Source organism: Eulemur rufifrons, chromosome 30 (genome assembly GCF_041146395.1).
Source record: "Eulemur rufifrons isolate Redbay chromosome 30, OSU_ERuf_1, whole genome shotgun sequence".
NCBI lineage: Eukaryota > Metazoa > Chordata > Mammalia > Primates > Lemuridae > Eulemur > Eulemur rufifrons.
The window spans coordinates 64,653,958-64,677,289 of NC_091012.1; the positions used below are offsets into that span (position 1 = coordinate 64,653,958).

The following is a 23,332-nucleotide window of genomic DNA, read 5'->3' on the forward strand; positions in this document are numbered from 1 at the left end:
GGTAGTTTGTAGCAGGGTGCTTTAAGAGCAGTGTTTTGGAATAAACATGGGTTCGAATCCTAGCTGCACCACTTACTAGGTGTGTGATCGTAACAAGTAACTTATCCTCTCTGATTCCTCATTTCCTCCCTTATAAAATAGGAGAAATAATCACCAACCTTCTGAGATTGTTGTGAGCTTTGGCTGATTGCAAAGTACAATGCCTGATCCAATAAATGGTAGTTCTCTAAGCATCTGCTCCACTCTAGTTCTTGGCTGGTCTCCAAACCAAGCTCCTAGTTTCCATTCCTATAGAAATGTGACTTAATAGAATATTCTCCACTTGCTCAAACCACTGCTTTCAGGTTGGGGGAGAACAAGGTAGCTGAGACTCTCACAAAACATAATGGACCTAGGAAAATCTGTTCCTATGGATCTCAGATACCTATACACCTGGGAGTCACAATGCAAACCCTCCCCAAGAACCTCCTCCACCAGCCCTAATTTGGGTCAGAGAAGCCAGCCAAGCAGTCAACGATCACCTCAGGGGCTGGAAGAGAGCCACTGGAGCGGAACTGGCCTGGATTGGGTACATGCCATATCCTGCTGCCATGTGCTCTAACTTGCTCACCCCCAGCTCTCCAAGCTGGTCTTCTGCACAGCTGCTTGTGAAATAAGCCCACAGGAATGAATGCTCTCACAGTCCCTGATTCTGCAGAGAAACAAGACCGTCTTTCTGCTGATGGGACAGTTAATAGTGTTTGTTCATCTCCCTGTAGGGCATAGAAACATGACACAAACATTTTCCTAGGACAAAGTCTGGCAATTTCTTTGACCCTCACTGACACCAACAGGGTTAATAAATATCCCTGTGTGATAGGTTGGGGCAGAGTGAGGGAAATAAAGGAGAGAAAAAAATTAGAGTGGCAGAAGAGGAAGAAAAAACTCACGATTTAGACTGACACCCAAGGCCTTCTTTCCCAGAAATTCTTTATTTTTTAGTTTTTAAGACAGTCTTACTCTGTTGCCTCGGTAGGATGCAGTGGCATCATCATAGCTCACTGCAACCACAGACTCCTGGGCTCAAGCAATCCTCCTGCCTCAGCTTCCCAAGTAACTGGGACTACAAGCACACGCCACCACTTCTGGCTAACTTTTCTTTCTTTCTTTTTACTTTTTTTTTTTTTGATGGGGGTCTCACTCTTGCTCAGGCTGGTCTCAAACTCCTGACCTCAAGCCATCCTCCCACCTCCACCTCTCTGAGTGCTAGGATTATAGGAGTGAGCCACTGCTCCCAGCCCCCAGTAATTCTAAGTAGGACTTTCTTTCCTCCTAGTCCCCCAAGGTCATTAATAGTGTTGACTTTGTTTCTAGCAGGAGCAAGCAGCCACCTGCAGGTTAGGAATTGTAACAATCTGGGAAAGGTCCCTCACAGGCCCTGCAAAGATGCCAGAAATTCCCACCATTAGTCATGCCTATGAGTTACAGAATTGAAATATCTATTAAATTGCAAATATGTTAGCTGAGAAGGGAAACATTTTTGGCCGTTATCAGTCATGAATCCTTTAGCTCATTGAGGTATTAGATTAGCCCCAGCAGAAAGCAATGAGCTACAGACCAGACAGGTCACTGGAACAATTAAAAGAGGCAGAGAAGGGACAAAATCATCCACGGTGGGCTGGGTAGGCTAGAAAAGGCCAGGGTCACCCAGGGAGGGAGAGAGAGGCCTCTGAGGAAAAGCAAAGGAGCTGCTGCTAGCCGGTTTCGGTCATAAGATTTCTGCACCTGCGACTGTGCAAAAGAACAGTCAATTATGAAGTGCACAGTCAGTCATGTGAAAGTTCCTTTAATGCAGCCAAGAACTATTAACTGCCACGGTCTTTCCTTATTAAGTCACACAAAAGGAATATATTTTCATGTGATAATCAGCACACATGCATTCAAATCATGTTAACCCGTTGCTCGGAGAAAACGTGAAGGAGAGAGAACATGTGCCAATGATTTGTTCCCTTCCCTGCTTCATGTCACAGTGCTTCGGGCAGCTTTAGGGTAGGTGCTTTATCCCCAGGGCTCTTCATTTATCTGTAACATTTGAGACCAACTTGCTTCATCATCTAAATCGCTTTTCTTTGTAAGGTGATCAATTTGTCAATACCCCTCCTGTAGTATTACATCCATAAATTGTGCCCTTCACTCTCTTCTTAAATCGACCAGTTATTGGATGGAGTGATTAGGATGGCTTCTGAGTACGTTCCCGTTTGTCTATTAAATGCTCTCCAGGCCACTTCAGGTTGCTGTGGTTGTTTTTTATTTTTTTCTTTTTAATTTTTTTCCCCACTCACTGCTCGAGATAGAAATAGTAAAACAGAATGTGAGCCAGTCACACGGTTGGTCTCTTGTTTAAAAGTCCTACTGAACCAAATCTTTTAAGGCAAGGGCCACGAACAGGCAGCCCTCAAATTGAATTTACCATACAGGCGTGTTTTATTTGGTCCACAGAGTGCTTTACAATTCAGGGATTTCCACATAAAAAGCCAGACTTCCCACGTCTCTCGAAAAATTAGAGGGCCTAGCAATATCGCAGCTACAGTCTCACATGGCAGCAATCAGCTGGGGCTGAGTCGGTGCTGCTGTTGCCCTTCAACTTGCCACTCCCTGTTGCCTTGCGCCTCTGGTTCACCTCATTCATGCACATGACCTGCCGGCCACTAGAAGTATTCAAGTATTGACTAGGGGTCACCTCTTTGCTGATTTGAACCCAGACATCAGTAGTAAATGCTTTTCCTGTTAGAATCAGAAATAGTTGTTCCTAAAGACAAAACAATGGGTTGGCACATGAACGTTTTAAATAAAACACTATTTCGGGGACCCTTAAACCTGAGACCTGGAGTCACCATCTTTAGAGTTCTTTGGGAGCTGGATCTCCTCTTCTTCAGGCCCGGCACGCACGATTAAGGGACAATAGAGAGAATAACAGTGGGGTAGGGTAAGAAAAGCACTGGACTAGGATTCAGAAGATGAGGGTCCTAGTCCTAGCTGTGGCATTCACCAGCTGATACCCTACAGTCAATGGTTTAAACCCTCTGAGCCATGGTTTACTCTAGTAAACAACAACAACAATAATAATAATAAATTTGGTGCTGACTCCATAAAGTTCTTGTGAGTAACAGAATGAGATCCCAGAAGGGAAAGTGATTTGAAATTATAAAGTGCTCTACAAACACAAAGCTATCTTACAAAACAAGCACTCACCAATCAGAAAAGCACCCATCTACCCAAACTAAAACTAATTTTTGAATACCTGCCATACGCTCAGCAATTAGAGACACAGAAAATAGTCAACAAATCCCTTCCCTTGAGGAGTTTATAGCCTGGTTGAGAAAATAAGACAAACAATGGAAAACAATAAATAATTAAAATTATAACATAAAGTAACTGCCCAATAGGTATTTTATTGAAACTGGAAGTTATAGGCATTAGTAGGAAGCCAATGGAGCAAGTACTCACTTGGCTACTTATTTAGCTTTCCTAAAGTTTCCTAAGGAAACAGCATCCTCAGACGCTGTCAGAGTTGGGGGTGGGAGGGAGTGTCGTGTGGTCATGCAACTTTAGAAAATGTCCTAAAATATACCACATTCCTCTTTTAGAAAATTACAATGCACATTAGAATATTATAAGCACTAAGATGCCCTGAGATGCCTGAAGAAAAGAAAACTGTTTAACTTTCACCTAGCAGATAAACAAATTGCCACAGAACGTCTCTTCTCTCCTACCCTCTCCTCCCCCCCTACCACGCTTCTTCTCTCCTCTCCTCTTCCTTCTCTCTCGGAAATCTCTTGGAATCAATTTGGGAAACACTAGTGAATAACTTTAATATATTCACAGGTTGCAAAGGGGAATATATTTCTGTCTCTACCTGTCTGCTTTCAGAAACACATTAGAAACTTAGATCCTAAACTCCTTGTTTCACATAGTAGAAACTGATTTATGTGATAATTGATCTTTACCAACTAAAATAACATTGTTGAACCAGACACTTCTCCATTGCTTCGCTTCCACTACGTTGAAATAATTGTTATAACTGCAATGAACTTCATTGGAATCTATTTTTTCCCACTATGGATTGTCATATTAGTAGGGTCATACGGCCTACTAACATGAAACTTGGCAAATTCTATCTTCCATGCATTCTTACTTTTCTTGGCACCTCACCTTTCCTTGTTTCTTTCCTGGTACCACCCCAAGCTCAGATTGAACTCTGTGTCTCATTCCTAATGATCTTAACTAAGGTGCTCACTAAGAGCTAAGGACTAGGCTCAAAATTGCCAAGTGTACTCTTTTTAGGGGTATCTAATTTCCAATAAGGAATTATTGAGGACCAAATTATGAATGTCCTCAAGGTATGCAATATATATATATTTGGTGAATTAAATTATATGGTTTGTGCTTGGTGGTGGTTAAAAAGTTGTATTTGAGAGTTTGAAAGACCTAGAAGGACAAATGTGACCTTGGGCACATCATTTCACCTAAGTTTTAGTTTCTTCCTCTATAAAATGGGGACAATAATAATAATCACCCTCATATGGTGGTTGTGAGGATTAAATGAGAAAATGAATGAAAAACACTACGCACAAGGTGTGCCACACAGTGAGCTCTCAATAGACATTAACTCTCTGGGAGCCCCTGTTAGATTGTTATGTAACTGTTGGCTTAGAGATCACTTCTCCTGTTGTAATTATCCTTAGTCAAATTCCCTATTTCTATTTATTTCACAAACTCTCCACTATATCGCTATGTTCCACTGTTTTTTCTAAACTCACCCTCCCCGCCAATATCTCAGCATTAGCAGTAGAGGGATAAAGATACTAAGAGCCAGGGCCACAAAAAGCCTATTTCCCAACTTGAATGTAAAATTTTTTTTCCTCTGTGTGTAAATATCTGCCATTTTTCACACTAGAGGAAAGTTATTCTAACAAGCTATATAGTCTAAATGACACCTGTGACAATGCACTCACAGTCACACCTTACAAAGTGGAATTAAAAACACTTGCCAAAGCCATGCATTTGAACACCTTCACCAAAGACTGATCCCAAATCTCACTTTTCAGTTTTACCTAGCTTTGTGTATCCAGATTGCTTTGATACTCTTTCTTGCTTAATAGTAACCCAGCAGCATGTCTTTGAAGAAAATCTATAGAATAAACTCCTCTTGCCATGGCATTCAGATACCAATGGGTTAAGAGATTGTCCCTAATATGTAAAAAGTCCCCAGTGGGGACCTCTAGAGCTGACTACAATAATCAGGGGGGAGGAATATTATTTGCATATTCACCAGAGAACAGGTTAGTGTTTTTTTCCCAAATAGCCAATGCTCACTTCTAAAAAGCTGCATAAAGGCATGCATTTGTGAATGATTTGCCAGGTGGATGGTGAATTGCCTTCCAAATAAAGTTAATTAGTGCTGGCTTCCTGCTCATGTTCATTTTGGGGAGTCTCTTTAATTTATGTCTGCCTTTGACCTTCCCAGGGCAGAACTTCTCCTATCCCAGGAGATCCTATCCCATTATCTTGCACACTCTCTCCCACTCCTCCTCTCCTCCTTCTTCCTTTATCACTTGCTCTACATTCTTATCATCTTGTAACCAATTCTCCAGCCCTCTGCACAAATTCACTGTGAGAATAAAGAAAAAAAACCTTCAAAATAGCAAATAGCCACATAAAATATGCTGTGGGAAATAAAACTGTTAGCTCTAGGCATCTTTGGCAAATGACCTAAACATGCTATTGTGCATGTCTATTTGTCATTAAGCCCCTCCCTACTCATTTGCAGCCTCCAAAGGAACAAAAATAAATTTCCACGATAACATCACACAAGTCTGCTATGATTTATGTAATAAAAGTGTCCCAGAAAAGTTGCATTTAAATCAAATCGTATTTTATTGCAGTAAGAAAGCTAACTATTTAAAGAAATAATATGGCAAATTATTTTATGTGGAGAAATAATTTCATAAAACAAATGATTACCTTTTAATTTTTCATCCAGAAAAATTTATCGGTTTTGAATATCGTGGTCTTTTTATAACCGATCTTCTTAAAGGAAGTAGCACCTATAAACCTCAACACTTATTTTACTGAAGATATATTTCTCAGAATTATAAATTTAAAGAGAACAATCACAAAATAATCTTTTAGAAATTTGACAATCCTTTAAAACTTGCATACTTACAATATACTATCTTAAAGAACATCTATCTACATAAGTTTTTAATCAACCAACTCTATTAATGTCATATTGAAATTCTTATCCCATGCCTGTATATTGCTAACTCTAAACAAGTACGAATGGGTTACTCTTAAATAATCACAGCCTTATATTTCTAATTATGAGAGGACAATCTCTTTGTTACCTGCTTTCATAACACTGAGCATACAAAGCACAATATAACTTACATAATATCGCAAAAAAGAATAAACCTTCACAGAGCAACCCCTTGAACTTCCATACCAAGAAGCCATTTTGTTTCTACATCAAGTATAACATTTGAACTGTGTGAATAAATAAACTTCTATGAACAATGACCACTGACCCAAGAATAATCATAAATAAATTTTGAATTACCTTTTCCAGCTCCTAGCTCATTGCCTGGCATGTAATAAACACTCAGTAATTTTTTAAATGGTAAGTTAATAAGTGGCTACTTTGTGTGGTTAAGGTTGCTTTACTCACACACTCCCTTGACACATGACCCTTTATTACCATGATCTATATTTTCATGATGATATAGGGCAGGGACCCCTCTTAGGGGCCAGCAGGGCTGCAGTGGGGGGTGGGGAGGAGCATGGAAATAAAGGAAAATCTAGAGTCCCTTCAGGGCACCTGGCTAGCCATAAAAAGTGAATGAACAACCTGATAAGAACAATGGCCTTCCAAGCAAGCCAGAGTCAAGAGGTGTTTTGGTTCCCTATGGAAACTAAAAGATGGCATCTTAATATACGTTTTTGAGCTGTTATTTAGGAACCCCTATCAAAGGAAACTGCAGATAAGGGGGAACCGAAGAATTGAACTCTGACTGCCAATCTTTGCTATAAGTTTCCCCCTGAGGGGCCTGTCATACCTATCTGAACATTCCTTTCCACTAATCCATAATCTCTGGATCCACCTGTGCCCCCTTCTCAGGATATCCCATCTTTTTGAGCCAGGCCAATGTTTAACCTCCATGTAATAATTTATAATTTTGCCTACCTGAAATGTACCACTGCTTTTAAAAACCCTGCCCTGTAAGCCATAGGTCTTAAGCATTAGGGGCCTGTACTCCTTGCTTTGCACTATGCAATAAAGCCTTTCTCCCACTGCCACTCTCAGCTGCAATGTCTGGCTTTATTGCGCGGGGTGAGTGGACCTCAGTTTGGCTCAGGAACAATGACCGTTCTTAGGAATTTAGGGGAAACAATTTAGGGACTATAAAAATCAGTTGTGTGTTATGTGTGTGTAAACTAATATGCTCAAAAGGGAATCAAACGTATGACTTTGGCTGGTTTAGCACCATTCTCTCCTCTAACGTTTCTTAGAAGGTATACAACAGAATTACTGGGACAAAAAGCAAAATTCCTAGTCTTACTGATGTACTAAATTAGAATCTGAGAATCCGTATTTAAAAATCTTCATATTTACCCTACGTGAATCCCTCTACATGATTCTGAGGCACATTAAATTTTGAGAAACTTTGCAAGGTATTCAGACGAAATTTTAAATCCATAGTTTAACTATACTAAAAGTTTGCAACAAGTAAATTAACATCTTATAAAATACACAAAATAAGTAGCTATAGCTATGCTTTTCCAGAATCTAAAATGAAACTAGGTTGGGCATGGTGGCTCATGCCTGTAATCCTAACACTCTGGGAGGCCGAGGCGGAAGGATCGCTCAAGGTCAGGAGTTTGAGACCAGCTTGAGCAAGAGTGAAACCCCCCCTCCCCCGCCGCCCCCGTCTCTACTAAAAATAGAAAGAAATTAGCTAGACAACTAAAAACATATAGAAAAAATTAGCCGGGCATGTTGGCGAATGCCTGTAATCCCAGCTACTCGGGAGGTTGAGGCAGAAGGATTGCTTAAGCCCAGGAGGTTGAGGTTGCTGTGAGCTACGCTGATGCCTCGGCACTCTAGCCCAGGCAACAGAGCAAGACTCTGCCTCCAAAAAATAAAATAAAATAAAAGATAAATAAATAAAATGAAACTAAAGAAGCAAATGTGTTATCACTGTAACCCATTAGATGTGAGTGAAAAGGAGGTCTGATATTTATTAATATTTTATTCTGGCTTCAACTTAAAACTCAAGCCAAATACTATAATGTTACAAACTATAGCAAATGATTCCAAAATGGAAGTGCTCTGCAAGCATCTGCTAAGGACTTGTGATTATGGTCAAAGTGATGATGCTGCAAGGCTTTGTGCATGGTCAGGTCACTTATTAATGATATATGACTGCCTATGATTGAATCTTCTACTGTGAACGAGGCAGGGAAGTCTAGTTCACATTCAGGAAATCAGAAACTAATCAAAAGGAGATCTTTGTTATTTGGGATTGGCCCAATATGGTAGTTATTTTGAAAGCTCATGGGGGAAAGAACATGCAATTCTAATCAAAAGAATTATTTAAAACTTTCACCAAAGGTACTCTACAAAGTCAAACTAAGAAGTAAAACTGTCATTTATTAGTATAGAGAGTGAACTAATATATATAAGTTTACTAAAAAGATATATAATTTTATTCCCTGTGTTAGCATTCAGAATTTTAGAAAAAAACAAAAATAAACAATTAAATCTGAAGAATCAAAAACTTAATTAAATATATGGGTTATAGTAATGAACTTAACTCAGCAAGTATCAATATCAGTTGATTGATTTTAACACTACTCCAAAAAGGTCAGCCAGACACAAATAAAAAAGGCATTCCTAAATAAGCAACTGGCTGATATAAGCATTAGATGGTTAAACAGGTAATCCCCAAGTGCATTAGTCATAAGTCAATTAATACAATCAATATTGCAATTATCTAGATAATTTCAAAGTTTATGATGACTAAGATATTATCCACAATACAAATTTGTATGTATACACATACAAACATACACACACACACACTTTTTTTACTGTATATATTTAAGGTATACAACATGATGTTTGAATATATGTATACATAATGAAACTATTACTACAGTCAAGCAAATTAATATATCCGTCTCCTTATATAATTATCATTTATCTTTTGTGGTAAAAACACCAAAAATCTAGTCTCTTAGCAAATGTCAGCATACACTACAATATTATTAACTATAGTCATCATGCTGTACTTTAAATTACTAGACTTATTCATCCTACATAACTGCAACTTTGTAAGTACCATTTTTTAAGGAATCTGTAACTGGTTGTGAGTATGTCTTTTTATCTGTATCGATTTATTTCCCATGCCCCCCCCCGTAACCACTGTTCTACTCTGTTGCTATATATTCAATTTTTTTTTGGATTCCACATATAAGTGAGATTATAATACACTTAAGATATATATAACAATAGGAAAATAAGTCAAGAGTTGTTCATGAGCAATAGCAGGTACCCTTTTTGTCAGATAGTTTCTTAGGGTCCATCATATCCATTGTGAGGGAGAATTTTATGGTATTAGATTCTGTCCTATGTCTCTGAATATTACTTCCTAAAATTTTCTGCCTAAGAATATTCTGAGTTTCTCTCTTCCACTCCTATGAGTAGAGTTACAAGTTTACATTTTGCCAGTACTTCAGATTTAAAACATACAAATCCATGCTCTTTTCGAGTTACTCTATCTAAGAATCACTAGAAGCTCACAATGATATCCCTCACTTACAGGGAATTTTGCATAAATGATATTTTGGATGCAGTCTAAGAAGATTTCATTCCAACAGTCCAACAGAACTTCCTTCTAAAAGCAGCCTTCACCTATCAGGAGATTCCACATCATGGGTTAAGTCAACAATCTAGAGTCCAGGATATATTTTCTGAGATGTTTAGTAAAAATCAGTGATAGATCAAAGAGTTAAGAACCATTCATAAAGGCAGAGAACAGATATGCAGCAATTGGGCCCTTGTTCCCTAAATTAATTGTTCATATTCCACATATGGCTTTTACTTAGTGCAACTTATTAATCGTGTATTTCCCAACTGTTTGATTTGTAGCCAATTCTAAATTCACAGAAAGTTGGCTCTTTGAATAAAACTCTTTCTTCCCAAGCTAATTATACTTGAAATCTCATTTGCCATAATTTGGTATAAGCAATTCCTACCTGTAACTTTCAATTCAGTTGTTCGTCTTACAAGTTTTCCTTCATATTTAAGTTCACATGTGTAATTTCCTCCATCTTCTTCTTGAACTTCCTGAATAAGAAGAGCATTTCCTTTCTGTATGATGATGCTTCTCCACATTTTTGGCTTGCATTCCTGCAGAGAAGATATTTTCAAGTCAGCAAAAACTAAAAATTCACAAACTATATCTCTGTACTTACTGGCAAGTTAGTACTTTCACTTTATTCTATTCTTCTCTCTAGTTTTCAAAATATATAACTAAGAAGTGAAGTCAACGAAGAAGCAAAATCATAAATGTATCTTATTATGTCCAGTTAAAATATCACAACCATCTTACTAATAGCCACTTGAAAAACCTGATCCCAAGAGCAAGAAGTCTATAGAGGCATTCTGTAAAAACAGACAGAATAGCATACAAGCTCCCCAAATGCAAGAGAAGTACAGCAGAACCCTAGAAGTTGCAAAATATTATTATAACAACATCCTGGTTCCTTCTATTTGACAGGGATATTTCCTGTGAGTCCTAAGAGGATATGGTTCATTTAGCCACTTAGTATATTCCCGGGGAGTCTTAGGCATTATTGAACATTCATAGTAGACTTTTACATTAGCAATGCAGTTTACGATTGTTAATTACTCCTTATTATAAAAATTAATACTATTACTCGAGAGTCTCCCGACTTGTAGTCAAGAGCTCAATTTGGGGAGTAGGAAGGAAAGGGTCCAGAAAATTACGCTTAAGGAGTTCTCTAAAAACATAGTAGGTAAAATGAGGACACACTTAGTTGCAGTAACAGCATGGAGAAATCATCCACTTGCTTTCTGAGTTCACTGATATATAACCAGACAATCAGATTTGGTTTTTGAAGCCAATTCTCTTACTCTCCTGATGAGAATGTGAGGGAGTTTTGCTACTGGGATTGTTACTTCCCTAGAAAGGAATGCGTAACACTTTTCCAGAAAGTGACAAGGATATAGCAATAACCAAGTATGTAAGAATATTCAGCCAAGTGGCTTTGTCTTTTGGGAATTTTCTGAGACTATGTTTTAGATATTGTCCCATTCTGTCCACTATTCATTCTAAATGTTCCACCAAAGTGGTAGCCAAATGCTGTATAAACATTGGTGGAGGCCTTGCAGATCGCTGTGAGGGAGTGCTGAATAACCACGGAAAAAGTATTTTATCATCTAAATTCTGAGTCTGTCAGTTGAGGTAATAAAGAAATTGGCAGATGATGTGAACAAATAGTTGAGAGCATTTTCTACTTTCTACATTATAGTGTATATAACATCTGTATCTATCATCCCTCACCCCTGCTCTCCATATACACATCTTAAACATTCACATACGGTATCTGTGCTGACTCTCAATCCCCAGCTGTGAGTGCTTGCGTGTGTGTGAGGGGGGTGGACACACGTGTGTAAATGATTTGGGACGGTGAGCACCCCTTTATTAGTTTTTCACTATAACAAAATTTTTTCTTTTATGTTAGTAAGAGTTTTAACAACAAAACACAACAACGGGCACTTAGGTTTACAGGTATAATCTTTAAGAGATATGCTTGCTTTATGTTCAATACAACTACCCACACATTTTGTCAGAGAGTAAATAAAAGTAATACTACTGAGAGCATCTAGATATAAGGCTGCTTCACTCCCTAGGGTCTTTCCGAAGACCAGTTAAGGGTCTGTCTGAAATTATATTACGTACCACGTCTGGCAAGGTTTATCACCTATATGAGATTTGCTTCTGAGTTAAACCTTGGGATATAAGGTTTCTGGGAAAATGAAGAAGAAAGTCTGAGCAGAGAGAAAAAAAAAAAAACCAGCCCAGCTGCCACTGTCGTCATACGATAATAATCCACAATTATTTTCGCATTGCTTCCAACTCTGATAGCCTCAGATTTCTAAAGAATCATTCTGAAGGTCATTAAACAAAAATATGGTCCCTCTGGGCATTTTGGGAGGAAAAGAATATGAAAACTGAGCTGCTGCACTTTCACATAGCAGTGGCCAGGGCAGGCAAACAAGCCCACACACTCAATTTATTCAAAGACAAATGGTGTTGCATTTTAATGTCAATTTTGGGGAAAATCCATATGCAATTAGTTCTAATAATTTTCATTTCCCCTGCTTACTGCCTTTTTTTCCCCAGGAAGTAAAAAGCTAGAGTGTATAGGAATTAGAAAATCAGTCCTAGTGAAGAACAGCCTGGAATCTTTACATGTCCTTTAGGATAGATTTAGATAGTCCCGAGTGCTTTCCAAGTTGCCATACAAAGCCTTAGAAAGGATTCTTTGTATCCAATAGATGGCTTTTTGGGAAAACTGTGGCATAGAAAACTATTGTCTTCAAGTCATATACACCCCCCCTGGAGACAACATAGAGTTTAGATGAAAAGGCAAACTGACTTTAAGGCAAAACATCTCTAGGTTAAAATCCAGGTTTCACCCAAGTTCTGTGATCTTGTGATCTTAGGCAAATTTGTTTATGGGGATAATATTCGCTACCACGTGAGCAGCTAGAACCCAGAGGCTTGCAGGTTTATTCATTACAGTCTTATTGGACAGCACTGTACATAGTGATCTTCCAATCAAAGAATGTTCCCCATTCCTAAACCTTTCCAATTCTAGATTACATCTCTTTAGAAGCCCCAGCTTTGCTTGGTGAAAACTGGTGCTAATGAACTAACAGATACAAAGAAATCGTTACTAATTGGCTAACTATGCCCCAGCAAAACAGTACTTTAACTCACTGAAAATGTATAGCTCCTAAGAGGCCAAACACTAATCTTAGCAGATAAGTACAGAAGCTATATTTTGGTCAGAAGAGCCTTTAAAATACACTTCCCATCACACTATATAGATGACCATCCTGCTCCCACAAACCAATCTTTCTCAGAGTTATTTTGTTGGCTATTCTACCTTGGTTCGGGTGCCTGTGTAGACTCTGAGAAGTCTTCCAGACTCTTGACTCCATTATTTGCAGTGTCTCTTCCCTAAACTGCTGGCTGCTAGACTTACTGCTGTCACTGCTTCTCTGCTGCCCCCTTTCTTCCTGGTGGAAAGACAACATTGCCATACCTCACTGCCCTAGACCAGTTTACTTCTGACAGCCTGTTAGGCAAAGAAGTTTGAAGGACATAGGTCAAGTCTCAAGAGGGTTGTTTATCTGAGGCAAAGACAAACTACCAAAGGATCAAATGTGAGCAGGCCCCTAATATTGACTTCACTGTGTAATTTGCCTATTATTTATTGTCCCTAAGAGTGTTAAAATTCATCAACTTGAAAATTTCACTGAGGACCATTCTTGCTGGTGTTGCCTAAGTTCAACAAACAACTTCATTTTGTGGCCTAGTTATCCTCACATAGAGCAGTTTGTTGTAGGACATCCTTGCTTGGTCAACCTAATGTCTGCAATTAATGCCCAGCTTCTTTCCCCTCCCTCTCAGCCTTCCTGGCTGACAGATATCCCTTTGTAGCAGTTGCTGTGTTGGGAGCCCAGTATGCACAACAGAGGCATCTGTTTACCAAGACCCTAAAGTAAAAATCTTGGAGTTTCTACTCTAAAACTGTCACCACTGTGCTCACAGTCTACTGAGATAGCATCATCATACCCACAGGTACTTTTTAATCCATTTGATGTGATGGTCATGGTTACACTCGTGCCATTCAGAGCATATGACTCATTCCTCATGGCAAGAACGTCAGGAAAATTTAAATATTTCTTCTGATTCTGAGGTTTAACCACAACCCAGCTATGCAACCATAAGCCAATCATGTAACCTCTCCTCCTTGTTTGAACACCCAACACCTGCTTCAGACAACTTCTCTCCTTTCCCCTGGAGATTGTACTCTTCCATAGGACATCCAGACATCTAATTAAAATCTTTAGAGAATCAAAACTTTTCTCAATTTAAAGATGTAAGAGATGATTAGTAGCACAACTGTGAATTAGGTATCAACATTATCCTTTTCAGTCCTACCTATACTCCAAATGCCTAGGATAACCCACTCCAAGGAGTCCTCCTCTAAGCCATATTTCTCCAAATTTCTGCCTTCATGGTCTTAATATTGATACTGGTAGCTCACATAATGGGAATATCAGAAGGAAAAGGAAAATAGAAAGGAAAAGAAGAAATATTTGAATTTTAATGCCAGGTCATCCATGTATTACAGCAAACTGAGCACAAACAAGGCGATGGTCAGTAGTAGCCTATTATGAGCATCTGAGCTGAGTTTTGAACAATATATAAAAGTTAGGCAGGAAGGACATAGCAGACAGAAGGAACAACAGATGTGAAAAAGCATGGAGTGGATAAAAAACTATAACAAACAGGCTTTGTGCTGTTGAGAGTGGCTGGGTCCAGATATAAAAAGCCTTAAATTCTATCTGAAGATACTTGCACACTATTAGGGTTTAAATGCCAGCTCTGCCACTGTGTAGCCTATCTCATAGGGCTGTTCTAAAGATTGAGTCAGGTAATACATGAACATACTTGGCATGATGTCAGGCCCTGTAAATACTCAATAAAAAGGAGCTACCATCAAAATGATTCTATAGAATCATTGGAGCAATTAAATAGTGGCATCCTATGATCAGATGGGCATTTCTAAAAGATCATTCTGGTGGATATATGGAAGACAGTCAAACTGTAGGAAGGACACTGCTTAAGAGGCTTTAATTTGCTTTAAATTGTTTTTATCCCTTGGATGCCATTAAAGATATGTGGAGGTCCTTTCTAAGGCTGGATTCCTATAACAATTTGGAAAAGATCAACAGCAAACTCTTGTTAAATTTGAAAAAGGCATACCTATTGAAATAAGATTATAAAAGTTGACAAAACAAATCATGTCACTAAATCAAGAAAAAATAAAGTCAAAATCCAACCTTATAACAGCTTTATTTCTAATCACCAAAAAGGGCAACAACCCAAACGGTCATCAACTGGTGAATGGCTAAATAGAGGTACATATACAGTAGAATACTGGAATACTATTCAGCAATAAAAGGAAAGAACTATTCATATATGCCACAACATAGATGTATCTCAAATACATTATGCTAAATGAAATAAGCCAGACACAAAAAGCTACATATGTTATTCTATGTATATGATATTCTGGAAAATGCAAAGCTATAGGAATAGAAAACAGATGAGTTTTAACCAAGGACTGGGGCCGGGAGGAGGGGATTGAGTACAAAGGGACATGGAGGAACTTGGAGTGGTAGAAATGTGCTACATTTTGACTGTAGTATATACATATGTCAAAACACATCAAATCAAATTGTACACATAAAAAGGATGAATTTTGCTGTTTGTAAATTATACATAATAACATGACTTAAAAAAAAAACCCACAGCCTTAAATTCCCAATTAGAGTCTGAGATGTTCTAGGTAACTATGCTTCTGGCTTCCATATAACTTTTCCCTTTCTATAATTGTAGTAAATATCAAGTGAGGACTTTAATCTTTAAATTTTTATAACATGCCCGGGATATATGGCAGATATTATTACATCTATTTTATATGTGGGGAAATTGAGGCCCAGTGATATTCAATTACTTATTTATGTTAATAATAGAATGGTGACCAGAATCCAGGTCCTTGGACTTAAAAACTAGTACTTCTTACACATATCAAATACTCATTTCTCCCATGTTAACTCACATATTCTAAAATTTACAGATAATAAAGAACCATTCCCCCACTTCTAATGCCATATCTAGGAACAAAAATAAGTACATTGGTTTCAGGGCACACCAAACTGAAGCCTCCATGGGCTTTGCAACTCTTTTCAAATTCTCATTACAGGATTAAAAATTCAAGGATGGAATACAATTTTATGGTTACAAAAGAAGGCACAGATTAATACATTTCCAAAAGGGATTCAAAATGTCCAAGCATTTTGGTAAACCATATTTTTTTTTTTTTTAGCAAGAAAGTGTTAGTCACTTGGGATGTGGTATTATGATGTATCTAATGACCTTTTTCCCCTTTAAGAAAACAGTCAGAATGTACAAGATAAATCAAAGTAAAGCTCATAGCTTTGGAAACTTATTGCATGAGTGATGATATTTGGAAATGGCAATTTCTAAACTATGATTTTTGTAGATGAACTTAACGCCTTACAATCCATTAGAAGTCTTTCTTAAACATGGTATATGAGTTAGAGATCTATTTTTTTCTAAGCAGATATTCAATTATGTTCACATGATTTTTTTAATAAGCTATTATTCTCCCTCAACACCCATTTAAATGAAATGTTACCTTTATCATATATTAAATTCACATATATGTGTATTTTTATCTGTTTCTGGATTCTCTATTCTATTCCACAGGTCAATTATCTTTTCCTAAACTTACTATTTTAATTGATGCTGTTTTGCAGTAAGTGGTGGTATAAGTCCCCTCTCATGAATGTTTTTATTCTATATTTTCTCGGCAATTCTGGTACATTCATTCATCCATATAAACTGTATAATCATGTTGTCCATTTCCAAAAAAAAATTGCATTCCAGAAAATTGCATTATTCATATGTATTTGGGAAGAGTTGATCTTTTATTACATATCTTCCATGCAGAAACATGTTCTGTCTTCCATTAATTTAGATCATATTTTATGTCCTTCGATAAAATTATATTTTATATAGGTCCCTTTGCATCCTTGTTAAATGTATTCTGAAGTGTTTTATAGTTTGTTATTATTGTAAATAAGATAGCTTCACTTTCCCTTTTACATGTCTAACTGATTATGCTTAGCAAAAACAAAACCTATTGAATTTTTGTATATTTTATCATACTGAATTCTCTCATTAATTCTATTTTTTGCCATTATTGAGTCCCTTGGGTTTTCTAGGTATGCAATAATATAATATCAAAATTGAGATTATTTTTTCTATTCTTTTCCAATATATATATAGCATGTTGCATTTGGTTTTCTTATAACATCAGCTAGAACCTTTAAAACAATGTTGATAATAGCAGTGGTAGAGAGCATTCCTATCTGGTTTGTCATGGACATTAAGAATATATGTATATATACAAGGATGCTTATTGCAACACTGTGATTAGAAACTAGAAAAAAATAAATATCCACTGGAAGAATGGTTGACTAAAAAGGCAATTCCATCCTATAAACTATTATGCAGCTATTACAAATGAATTAGACCTATAGAATCAACAATGGAAGGATGTTTGCTATGTTTGTGTGTGATGGGAAGAGATTGATATGTACAGTATATTCCCTTTTTTATAAAAATAAGGGAAGGTGAGATATATGTGTGTATGTATGCAAGTAAATTATATGTGTGTGTATGCATGTGTGTGTGTGTGTGTGTGTGTGTGAGAGAGAGAGAGATATGAAGGAGAGAAAGAAAGAAAACGTTAGCACAGAGGAAAGTATGGAAGGATATAACAAACACGTAACATTAGTTACCTTAGACAGTTAAACTGAAATGGAAGAGGAGGACACAGCTAACTGTATATACCTCTACATTGCTTGATTTGTCCAAACAGTTTATAAATACACACATACATACACATGCATTCACTTCTTTAAGGTGGTCTTTTTGTAAAATTTAGTAAATGTCAAAAAAGGGAGAAATGGGTTTTATTAGACTTAAGCAAGTCGCTTAACCTCTTTGGGCCTCAGTTTCTTCACATGTTAAAATAGAAGAGTTGTACTAGATGGGCTCTAAGGTCCCTATGATATTATAATTCCTTCTACTTACTTCTACTTTGATCTTTAAAAAAAAAAAAATCTCTTTCTGGTTCATTTGAGTCCTTTTGGACACTTAGAGTCATTAAGGAGTCCTCAGAAAGCATTCCAGGATTTGGTTCTGCAGTAACAATTTTGATAGAGAATTCTGTGTACATCAGTGATGCGAGTATCTTAAGTTCATAACATCTGCATTTAGTGGGGCAATCATAGTGGAGTTCTAAAGAACATTTATTAGAAGTCAGAAGTTCAGGGTTTGAACCTAATTGGCCACATGTTAACTAAGTGACCTTCTATGAGTTAGTTCAGTTTTCTCATCTGTAAAAAGATAACAACCACCAATAAGTAGCCTCAACTTTTTTTGCTAACTGCCAGAGTTCACATAGAGGAGATACATCCCCCTCCCACATACTCCTTGCATTCCAAAGGCAACTAAGATTGGATTACTTAGCCAACTTTAGGTTAAAAAAAATGATATGTCACATTTTATGGAAACACAAACCAGATCTCCCAAACCAGTGGGCCACAGTACCACACGGTGCTACGTGAGGGTTACTGGTATATGGACACAATGATCTCCTGTTAGTGAGCCCCAGGCAGGAGCGGTCGGGAGCTGAAGCTCCCAGGGAAGGTCTTTCACTCATCTCATTATGTCATATTATCACTTTCCATGTGTGCTATTATATGAAAAGATTTGTGAAAGATTGCTGTTGATTATTATGCACCATGGAAATACTAACTGATCTTATTTAGCTTTGAAATTTTACTTTACAAAGACATTCATATCTATGGTTAAAAACACGTATGTCTGCTATCCTTTACTCAATACAAAGATGCTGTTGATTACAAGTACGAGCTGTTCTTTAGATGTTTTAATTGATGTAGTTTCTTCCTGGAGTTTTGAGAAGAAGCTGTTTACTTATCTATCTCCCTTCATAACAACAGAAAAACAATTTCCAGTTCACAGCATGGTGCCTTGCACAAGTAGGCATCCAATAAATATGTGTTGAATGAGTTGTATAAATGAATGAATTTGTACAATATCATCCATCATTCCCAACCAATCCCACTTATAACTAATGCAAACATCTGAAATTGAGATAGTTGTGACAAGAAAAAGGAGGACTCAAACTGGTAGCCTTGACCTCTTAACACCAGGCTTTTACCAACTGAGGTAACCAATCACATGTATAAATGCTTTACCTCAAAGTATATATTTGTATTTTCATTGCTGATGTCCTATTAAGGTTAGGGGATTCTTCAGGTTAGAAATGAGATAAAGGGACTCTATACTTTTGTCACAACAGTGTGCCCGGTGAATAATGAGGTGGTTCCAGTGTTCTTCTTAGGTCAATAAACGAAAGAATATTTATCTCTCATTTCTAAAATGTTTCTGAAAACACTAACATTATTGAATAGTCTGCTCTAATGTCTAAGCCTCAATCATATAGCGTCAGAAGGAACTTCTAAAACTATAGCCCCTTCTCCGTACTTCCCTTTGCTAACTGATATAGTTTTGATAGAGGACATACAGCAGCCTTACACATATCCCTTGCGTTCGACAGACAGCCAGGATTGGCTTATGCAGGCATCTTTATATCTAGCTTTCTATAGGATCTGAAAGACTTTCAGTTTCCAGTGCCACCCAATCTTCCCCTATCTTCCTCCAGCTGTGATTACATGCAGGCACGGAATGATAGTCCTCAGAGGCCTACCATAGCATATTTCAGACAGCCTGGGAAACCCAAAACAGAAGGTGAGAGTGATATAATATGATTAGACAGGAAGTAAAAGGCAGAAATTCATGAAAAAGAAGCCAGTTGAAAGATTACATATATTTGGAAAGATGGCTGGGAAAAGGATCATACAAAACACAAATTTTTCACGATTTAAACATTAGAGATAAGAAATTGGACATTTCTAACTTTGGATGTGCACCAGAATGGACTCCAGACAAATGTATTCTCTATTGCCATAGCCAGGGCAAAATCACTTCTTGCTCAGCATGGCAGAGAACACACAGGCTACAGAGCAGGCAGGGCAGATTGTCCAAATATAGACTGTAAAGGACATATTTTCCCGATACAGCAATATATTTTCTTCGAGGATTTACTTGAAACCTTGTATGAGATGCAAGGCTTAACAACATATTCCTTTAACTTTTGGTTCTATTTAATACTGATCTATTAGTATCATTTAGGGGCTAAGAGGGTAGGGCCAGTAGCCAAACTGCAAGTCACAAACTGCTAGGGGACTTTTGATAAGCCACTTTGTCTGAGTCTCCAGTCACTTCTTCTATAAAAGAGGGATAATAATACCTTATTTATATGGTAGTTCTAAGGATTAAGTTAATCCATCTGAAGCACTTAAAACACAGCCTGGCATATAGTAAGTACTCAAGAAATGTTAAATATCATTATGACTATTATGTATCAATTATAAAATGTTGCAGAAATATTAAACATTATTATCCAGGCAAAGCTGGAAAAGCCTTTTGCTTCACCATTGTTGGCCCATTTCTAAGAAGGAGGGAAGGTCGCATTTCCCAATCAGTAAATTGCTTTGGTATGTAATAATGATAGTGATGTCTAGAGACATGAGGGAAGAAGAAAGAATTTAACATAAAGATAAGAAGCTGATATAGTAGAATGTTTACTATAAGGGGAGTCTGATGACCTGGATTTTACTCCTAGCTGCTAACTCTTGGGCAGGTCAACTTCCCTTCCTCAGCTATAAAACTGAAATAAAACTTTTTTACTCCCTTTTGCCAGAACTTCTGGACCAGCACTGCATCTTACAAAAGTTCCTGTGATGTGATCAAGGCCGGGTTTAGCCCCAGGCCCATTGCAGGAGAGGGTAGTGATTAAGAAAATGAACTCTGGAGTCACACTGCCTTGAATACAAATCAGGCTTTGTTAGCTGTGTAACTCTGGACAAGTTATATCTCTCTAAGCCTCAGTTTTTTTTTCTCTATTAAATGAGAATTATAGCACCCACCACACAGAGTTGCAAATGTAGAAACCAAACTTATCACAATGCTTAATAAATAAATAAGTGCTTAATAAATAAGTGCTTAATAAATAAGAACAAGGTACTGTTGATGCCATAAAGGGTTTCACTAAATTATCTATAGTCTATGTTCATAATAAATCCCATGTTCCTTTTCACTTGTCACAATATTATCTTCATTAAAAAACAAAAGGGCTGGGCGCGGTGGCTCACGCCTGTAATCCTAGCACTCTGGGAGGCCGAGGCGGGCGGATGGCTTGAGTTCAGGAGTTCAAGACCAGCCTGAGCAAGAGCGAGACCCCCGTCTCTACTAAAAATAGAAAGAAATTATATGGACAGCAAAAATATATATATAGAAAAAATTAGCCGGGCATGGTGGCGCATGCCTGTAGTCCCAGCTACTCGGGAGGCTGAGGCAGAAGGATTGCTTGAGCCCAGGAGTCTGAGGTTGCTGTGAGCGAGGCTGATGCCACGGCACTCTAGCCTGGGCAACAGAGTGAGACTCTGTCAAAAAAAAAAAAAAAAGGAAAGAAACAAAAGGAAGGACAATGCACATAGAGCCCTGAGTGTCCTAGTTCAGTACATGCTCTTGGCTGCCTATTGGTGAGGTCCCCCAGGTGTGAAAACGGAGAGGCTTCCAAACATAAAAGCACATGACAGCTGTGGGAGCTAGAGTATAGGCTTCCCTGGGAACTAAAGGTCTGTCAGATGCTATAGAAACAACCTGCTTGACCTTTTGTGAGTGTTTGGTTCCAGCAACGTGCACAGCATCTGTGCAGAAAAACCTCCTTGGTCACCTCCAGACATCACATTATAAAACTGTACAGCGTGTCAACCACTGTGGCTTAGAGCTGCCAGGAGGCGTTCAGTTCTAGGACCATGGGGCCCCAGGCTAGCAGCCAGAATATCATAGCTGGAAGGTTGTATGGTTATTTTCCATTTCTTCCACCACATCCATTCTTTGCCCTTGTCTGCCCTACTCTATGCCCAGGGAAGCTGAAGGCTGTTAACTCTATCTCCTGCTTTTCCCTCCTCTCGCATCTGTTTGAGTTCGACTGGGGCTCGGGGGAGAGAGAGGCAACTGGCAGGAAACCAGAGGGCAGGAGTTGAGAAGGGTTAGGGTGTTTATCGAGTCTTCTCCTGCCCTATCTGCCATCCCCATAGGTTCGTTTAAGGCTCCAGCTCTTGACAGCCCCCTTCACTCTTGCCAGGTTCCAGCGACCCTGCTGCTTTCCCACTGCAGGCCTAGGGATGATAATGGACAGCTTCCTCACTTATTGCTTCCCTCAACCCTGCTCACACCTTTGTAAATAATCCCTTCATTCAACTCTCTTCTGTTCAACCTCTGAATGTGGCTTATTTCCAGCTAAACTTAACCTTAGCAGCATTTTGCACATCCTGCACTGGACATATTTCTCTCCTCTAGTGACTCTCACAATGTAAACCACGATAATAGTTGCTATTCTTTGTAAGTACTACTACTGGTAATAATGGGCCTTTGTTCCTAAAGTTAATAATATTTCTGTGTCCCTCAAATAATTTCTTCTATGTGCTACTGAAATCTTTACCCTTCTTCCCATTTTCTCTTAAGAGTTGGGGTAGAGGGAAATTTTATTTACTTTTAGCAGTTGGAGAAGTTGGGACTGCTTCAGACACCTGCTGATGGAAATGCATGAAAACCAGCAGTAGATGGGGGTCATATCTCTGAATTATGTAGTTGTGGATCTGTTGATTCTTCTCAGTGAAATATCTAATACCAAAAACTAGCAATAAAATCTCTCCCTTTCCCTATCCTCAAGTCTGCTATTGACTGAAGTAAAAAATGCATGTAACACCATGCTGAGTTACCTTGTACCATACAACATCAGGCTCCTGATCGGACTTTTTAAAGTCATCCATGTCTGGGCAGGAGATCTCCTTTCTTTTTGTGACTTCAGATTTTTCTAAATAGCGGATCCTGCTGTTGTAACACAGGCCTGATTCATTCTCTGCAACAGTCAAGGACATTGACACCTTCATGCAATATGTCGAGTTTCTGTAGGAACAAAGAAATAACAAAATATTGGGTGTTTACAACTTTTTAGTCTATATATTTCAAGAGTATTGACTTTCCCACTTAGGGCCTTTCCTAGAAATCAAAAACGACATCAAAACAACACAGAGTAGTTTTCTACTTCAACTGACAGGAAGATATGAAACAAAATGCTAATGTGGACATCTCTGGCCATGAGGTAGCCACAGAGCTACACAGAGGAGCTATGCCCATTTTCTAAACTGGAAGACAGT

At 38.1% G+C, this 23,332-nt stretch overlaps 1 protein-coding gene across 1 annotated transcript in view; it reads right to left on the bottom strand.

Moving 5' to 3' along the window:
• IL1RAPL2 (interleukin 1 receptor accessory protein like 2) overlaps positions 1-23,332 on the bottom strand; it is a 498,076-nt gene that overhangs the window by 442,891 nt on the left and 31,853 nt on the right. Inside the window, exons 2-3 of the mRNA XM_069464229.1 lie at positions 22,895-23,081; positions 10,297-10,450 (exon numbers count right to left, since the gene is read on the bottom strand). Of these exons, the coding sequence (XP_069320330.1) occupies positions 10,297-10,450; positions 22,895-23,081 (341 nt within the window). The remainder of the gene's footprint in view (positions 1-10,296; positions 10,451-22,894; positions 23,082-23,332) is intronic.